This window comes from Poecilia formosa, unplaced genomic scaffold (assembly GCF_000485575.1).
Source record: "Poecilia formosa unplaced genomic scaffold, Poecilia_formosa-5.1.2 Scaffold168, whole genome shotgun sequence".
Taxonomy (NCBI): domain Eukaryota; kingdom Metazoa; phylum Chordata; class Actinopteri; order Cyprinodontiformes; family Poeciliidae; genus Poecilia; species Poecilia formosa.
Genome location: NW_006800107.1, coordinates 754,941 through 761,988, shown reverse-complemented (window position 1 = coordinate 761,988; position 7,048 = coordinate 754,941). Strand labels below are relative to the sequence as shown.

General features: G+C 39.2%; 1 protein-coding gene across 1 annotated transcript; it reads left to right on the top strand.

Annotated features, from left to right (window-relative positions):
• Positions 1–851: 851 nt before the first annotated feature.
• Positions 852–7,042, top strand: LOC107832868 (uncharacterized). Its single transcript, XM_007564825.2, has 7 exons — positions 852–1,066; positions 1,469–1,783; positions 2,430–2,711; positions 3,881–4,015; positions 5,918–5,949; positions 6,559–6,618; positions 6,858–7,042. Exons 1-7 carry the CDS (start codon positions 904–906, stop codon positions 6,924–6,926), a joined length of 1,056 nt encoding a protein of 351 aa, XP_007564887.2. The 5' UTR covers positions 852–903; the 3' UTR covers positions 6,927–7,042.
• Positions 7,043–7,048: the final 6 nt, after the last annotated feature.

Genomic DNA, 7,048 nt, shown 5'->3' with positions numbered 1-7,048 from the left:
ATACATTCATAGACCTTTTATATGTAGAGTGGCTGTTAGAAAATAGATGGATGTTCATTTAGTGTCTGTATCAGTTTCATCCAGTCAATCTGTTTTTTTCTCTCAGGTTCGTTTTGCTGCTGATGACGACACAGTGGATTATGAAAATTATGGAGAACGTTCTGCTGCCGCCGCACTGCACTGAGCTTCATCACATCCGTTACAGTTTATATAAAACAGTGTTGTATTTTAAACATGTTTCTGTATGCATGTGTAATTTCTTTACTTGTTGAATTTCCTAATAAAAGAGATAAACAGATGAGGAACTATTCCCTTAGTTCTCATTGTGTTTTGCGATGGAAAAACCAAAATCTCCGTATTTGTACACTGAAATCCCTCTGGAGTCAGATGGATCCATAATCAGACAACAGAAACTCGTCACAGCACTAAATCTCTAAATCACCATTTAACGATTAAGGACAAACTGTCAAATGACCAAAACTGTCTGTTAATTTCTTAAACCAAATGAAACATTTTCTGCATCAAATAATTCAATGACCAGCAGATCATTCAATGGTTTGTTTACAGAAGAGCCAGATTTTCTGTTCTAAATTATTAGCATGCTGGAGTTTGCAAAGAGTTACTTTGCAAAAGAAATTAAAACAGAATATACAGAAAAAAAGCAATAACTTCTACAAAATAAAACCTCAGTACTCATCTGCTTTATGTTATTGATAATCAGCTAAAGGTTAATCTGAATCATGATTCACTTTAGTTGATCTGAGTGTCACAAAGTGACTCAGTGAAATGGAGCTTAAATGTCTATTTCTAACTAAAGGTTGTGCAACTAGTTCCTCCTATGTGTGGCTTTCCTTCAGATTCTAAAGAAAACACAAAAGTGACGACAGCAGAGTGACAGGATGCATGCTGGGTGTTTGTGTGAAGCTGTTTTTATTTCAGCCACAAACAGGAAACATCATCAGTGTTTTCAGATCAGCAGCAGAGAAAAGTCTCTCAGTTCAGCAGCTGATAGACGGACAGGAGATGTTGGTTCTGGTTCTGGTTCTGGTCGTTCTTCAGTTTGAAGGTAAAGATCTGTTTTCTTTCACATGAAGATGAAACAACTTGAAAGACATTTTGGTTTATATTTAATGAGAATTACCTTTTCATATTCCCAGACGTTAGAGTAGCATTTATTACTCAGGTTTTCAACATGTATATATGAAAATAAACATGTTCATAAAATTTTGATTCAAAGTTTTTTCTTTTTTCTCTCAAACTTCTGACTTGATTAGGACTGAAATACTAAGAATTGTTGATATAAATGTGTCTCAAACAGCTATTTAAGAGGTTCTAATGGAGAAAATGTAACAATAAGTCAAACATGACAGAAAATAAGTTAACAACACATTTCTAGTTTCACCTTCATGATTGTTTTAGTGAATGAAGAAGTATGAAAAACTTTAATGTGTCTTTGTTTCTTCTGCAGGAACCAGAGAAGAAGAACTTCATCTCTATCACAGAGAAGGAGAAAATGTTGTTCTACCTTGTGACATTCTGTCATTTTTATCCTCATGTTCCAACGTTGACTGGCTTTACTACAGCAATACAAGCTCAAGTCATTCATTTGAGGTTGAAAATGGAAAAGTTGTTGATGTTTCACCTCGAGCTGCCAGGTTAAATATGGACAGCAGCTGCTCTCTGACCATCAACAACATCGATCGCGTTGATGTTGGACGCTACGCCTGTAGATCTCGATCTGATCCCTCCTCTGATGGCCGTGTGCTTTTGAATGTTTTAACCAGTGAGTATTTAGACCTGAATGATTTAACTCTCAGTCTCTTTCCTTCTGATCTACTTGGTGAAATGTTGGACAGATGTTTCTGACATCATCAGTTCTGATTTCCTTTTTCTCTGAACCTTGAACTTCTTTGGACTTTAACATGAGGGAACCTCTCAGTGACCTGATGCAGTCAGAAGGTCACATGTTGTTCAGTCAGAGAGAAACGATCATTTATTTAGATTCAGGCAGACATTACCCATCAGTCCACGCATTTCTTCTACTTCCTGTCTGATCTGGGGGCGGGGCCAAGCTGTGATGACGTCAGGAAGTCGCTCATCAGAGTGAACGTTGTGCTGAGGATGTTTAGATTTAATGAGTTTGTCTTGTTTTGTGGTTCAATGTTTGATCAAACTACTGAATAAAAACTTTTATGATTCCTTGGTTTGTTCCAACATGCTCATGAAAACTTTCTCAGATCTACAATATTAATGCAGGTCAGTCTCCAAAAACGATACAGGCATCTAAACTTTTTATCAGGTTTCGTTTCTTTGTCTACTCTTCACAGACTGAGACAAAGTTTTTTGGTTTTTTTTTTTAGTTTTTCTCTTTAAAAAGTGGTTCTGCATTTTTCAGAAATCTAAGACGACAGTTTTTCTTTTTCTTTCAGTTTCTCCGTCTCCTCCAGATGCTGTTCTAGCAAAAGATGGAGAAATAACATTAAGGTGTTTTCTGTGGAGATACAGCGGGTCGAATTCTTGTCCAGAAAACAGTTTCCACTGGTTGGATGAAACAGGAAGTGAACTGACTGGTGAAGGTGATGGATATAAATCAGGAGGACAGTTTGGTTGTGTTTCTTTTCTCACTGTGAATCTTCAGAGCAGCAGAAGATTCACCTGCCTGTTTGTTGAAGGAAACGAAGTGAAGGTAGAAGCTCACTACCAACATGAAGGTATGATGTCATCTTATTAAGACAAACGTTGAAACAAACTGTGATTACATCGATCTATGTAGGCCTAGTGAAATTAAGCAATAGCTTGTTTAATCTTCAGTATACATTGTTCCTTTTTTTCCACCATGTGTAAATGTGTTGAGATGGTTTTCTACCCTCCCTGTGTTGAGCACCAGGTGACATCAGAAGCACATCTCTGACTGATGGACGCATTCATAGTTTGGCGTGTTTTGGCAAAATGCATCATTGAACATTGATTCTTTTTAAGTGTAGTATGTTTTAGATGGTTTTTTAAATTATCTTCTTATGGTGTTGTAAGACAAGGCAGCAGTAGTTGTCCAAAGGAAGACAGACCTCTAGGTTCAGGATTTATTTTTACCATTTTGTTTTGACAATTTGAGGTGATTTTTCCCCTGCAAGTATGGAGGAGCGGCCGGCGGATGGAGTAGCCCAGCAGAGGGTGGCGAACGGGGGATTCCTGGAAGTTGCTGCTCTCCTGGTTGTGGTTGGCAGTGTCATGCTTGCTGTTGTTGTGGTTACTGAGCAGGTGGTGGTGCTGCTCAGGGACAGATTATGTCACAAGTTCAATGGTATTACTGGCATTGGAATCAGTGAGTGGATTGAAGAGGCCCAAACATGTAATTGGACCGACCGACAGCACATCAGGCTTTCTTCCTTTTGATCACCAAGAGGGGGAGGCAAGGGTGGAAATAAAATACCGCACTAGTGCAGAAGGAATGATCCAGCTAAGATCTTAGCATCTTAATGGCTGTTCTAAGTCGTATTTAACTCTGCAGCGTGCGTTGTTTTCTAGGAAGCAGCAAGAGAAGGAAATGCCATGAACTGTGTTCATGGTCATCCTGCCGCCAACTTGCTTTATGTGTGTGGAGAGGCAATTCGGTGAAAGAGGCAGGGGTTTCCAGGTGGCTCTAGGAGGATCCTTATATGGGATGCATATCCATATGTAGTGGGTGGCTGCATCCGCTGCATGCAGACGGCTCTTGAGCAGTGAGGATAACTGGTGGGGTTATGAAATTTGTAGCTGGAACCTGTACAGCTATAAAGGCATTAATCAGAGGTGTGATTCTGATTTCACCTGGTGCTCAGAGTGATGAGCGTCGGACACCATCTCGCCACAAAAGTTTTTTCATCTTTGAGTCTTTTAACAGCAGCTCCTGCCGATAACACCACCATCATCATCATCATTGGATCAGTGATCGGCGTTCTGCTGCTGGTTGTTCTTGCTGCTGTTTTTACCAAACTCAGGAAAACCAGAAATAGAGAAGATCACAGAATTTCATCAGGTACTGAAGGCAATTTAAACAATCGACAAATCTTCATTATGATAGTTCAAAAGCTTGAATATTTTTAAATCTAATGCAGACAAATAAACAAGCATGTTCTGATGCACAGCTTTATGTTAAACCTTTCAGAGACTGAGGAAAAAGAAAGATGCATGTGGATTTTAGAAGAATTTGAATTGAATTCAAATTCAAAATACTTTATTAATCCCAAAGGGAAATTAAATAAATAATAATGAAATAATCCAGAGATGGGAAGCGTGGGGGAGGGGGGGGGCTTCTCTCTGAAGACCCTAAGATGGTTATCGCTCCTGTTGGATGAAAGTTTCTTTTAGATGTTCTGCAGGAACACAACATTTCAAGCAAAGGCTAAATGAAGCCACCATCAGGTCATCCTCAGAGAGGCTGAATCAGTCAAAATCCCTATCATCTATTCATGTTAAGCTGCTTTATTTAGATCAGGGGTGTCCAAAGTGGGTCCTGGAGGCCCGGCATCCTGCATGTTTCAGTTCTCTCCCTGGTGGTAACAACAACCTCCTCAGCATGTCGATGTTCTTCTTAGGCCTCTAATGAGCATCATTTGATCCAGGTGCTTTAAAGCAGAGAACTAAAACATCCAGGATGCCGGGCCTCCAGGACCCACTTTGGACCCACTGGTTCACATGAAAAGGTAGAGTTATTCTCAAACAACAGAAAGAAAAGCTGTAAAGAAAATGTAAAAACAAAAATATTTTTCATATTCTTATTTCCTCAAAACATTTTTATCAGCTATTTACAGATAAAACACTATGCTGGATAATAATAGCAGAGACGCTTGACCTTTGCCACTCCAGCCTTAAGCTTTCCACAACGCAGAGGAAAACTGTTTCTGTGTGCAGGATGGAGGAAACAGAAAACTGGGTCTTGAGCTGTGATGCTCTAATCACATTCAGTGTGAAATCCATATTATTATTGATTATTGATTAGTGTTGAGTGAATTCTATAATCTCTTGCTGCTGAAGTTATTATCTGTGGACCTAAAGACAACGATCCAGAGTCAGCACACCGCTGCAGTTATCACAGCTAGAAACTTGAGATCAGGATGAAATCTGGACTCTGACCTGAACCTTCAGAGTCACATACAGACAGTCACAAAGTCGGCCTTTTATCACCTGAAGAATATTTCCAGGATCAGAGGACTAATGTCTCAGTAAGATCTAGAGAAACTCATCCATGCGTTTATCTTTAGTCACATTGATTACTGCAACAGTGTCCTCACAGGCCTGACTAGAAAAATCCTCCTGATCTAGAACGCTGCTGCTGGAGTTCTGACTAAAACCAGGAGGACAGAGCACATCAACTCACTTCTAAAGTCCCTTCACTGAGAGAATAGACTATAAAATACTTCTGGTTCTGGTCTGATCTGCATCTCCTGAACCAAAAATCAAACGAGGAGAAGCAGCATTCAGCTTCTGGAACTAACTTCCAGAAAAAGAGAGTTCCTTTAAATAAATACTAAAATCTCACCTGTTTAGAGATGCCTTTGATTAACAATAACTGGATATTGATTAATGTTTGATATATTATGTTGTTATTGATGATTTTGATGATAACATTTGACAAAATGTAATGTTCGCTTCATAATTGGTTACTGTATTATATTTTTAGCATGTAAATCTAACTAACCTGTGAGATAGTTAGCTGGTGGTTAGTTGTTCTGGTGAACTGTTAACATTTTACGTTAATTTCTCTGAGCCAAACAGCTTCATTTGCTTCCTGTTGTGGTTCACGTCTGTTTCTGTCTAATGTTGAAAGTCGGGCCTCAGAATAAGGAAGCGCTGTTTCCATAGTAACCGCAGCGCAGCACACTAATAAGCAGAAGTGTTCATGAAAATCATTGACGATTTGTTTTCCTTTACTCTGAAGATCAAGATTCAGCCTGTGGAAATCATCACTATGTGAGTATTAAAATAAACATGTTTCCTATAGAGATCAGATAAACCATCTAATTGACCTCCATATTTTTAAGAATGACCAGAAAACGTAGTTTCAACATAACTTCTGCAAAATCTTTACCGCTCATGAAGCACAAAGCGACAGGAAATGATTGCAGGTTCTTCCTGTTTTCTGAATTAGTCAGAGAATGAATTAGCAATTAGCAGCTAACAACTGATTTTATCAGTCAATAAAATACAGTAGCAGGTGTTTTCTTAAGTAATAGAATAATTAATGTCAATGTGAAATGTAATGTTTGTAATTTTAGCTCCTTAGGTTGATCAGACACACCTGAGAGACTTTGACAGGACCGTCTCAGGTTCAAAACCTGTCTGGACCATTTGATCAACATCTCTGTCCCTCATTTCTGTCCAACAGTTTTATTTGTTTTCATTTCATCACTGTGTGAAATAACTAAAGTTTTTATTTAGTCATTCTGGTTTGTTATTCTCTGAAATATTTAAACTTCTTAAAACTTATTTTCCACATGTTGCTGTTCAAACTTCTCTGCTTCTCCCCAAAGAACGTTTTCCTACTGATACAGTAGATAACAGCCAACTGTCTGTTCTCAGGATGAGCTGCAGTCCAACTTGACCTACGCTACTGTTAACCTTCCTGAAGCCTCTCAGAAGGTGAGAGGCCCAAAGAGCTTTAGACTTATAACACTGAACACTGAATTCATCTTGTTAAATGTAACATGGTGCAATTCCCTGATTTTCTGTTTTTAGAGGAGTGTTATGTTATTTCAGCATCTTAAGCCATTAAAATGATGTGAATGTGAAGTTTGCACACATTGTGAACATGTTCAACAGCCACATGTGTACAAGTCGTCCAAATGGAACTGAAACAGTTTGTGGTTTGTGTTCTGCAGGTCAAACTGGGCAAAGACACTGTGACTTATTCTACAGTCAGGACTAAAGAGAAGACGGAGGCAGACTGATCGCAGCGACGTCTACAGCCAAAACACCGAGCCCGACACCGAACCCAACACCGAACCCAAAACACCGAACCCAAAACACCGAGCCCGACACCGAGCCCGACACCGAGCCCGACACCGAACCC

Coding starts and splice junctions, on each gene's coding strand:
- LOC107832868 (XM_007564825.2), top strand. CDS start 904: ATGCTGGGTGTTTGTGTGAAGCTGTTTTTATTTCAGCCACAAACAGGA. Junction 1,067..1,468: donor GGTCGTTCTTCAGTTTGAAG/GTAAAGATCTGT, acceptor TTTCTTCTGCAG/GAACCAGAGAAGAAGAACTT. Junction 5,950..6,558: donor CCTGTGGAAATCATCACTAT/GTGAGTATTAAA, acceptor GTCTGTTCTCAG/GATGAGCTGCAGTCCAACTT.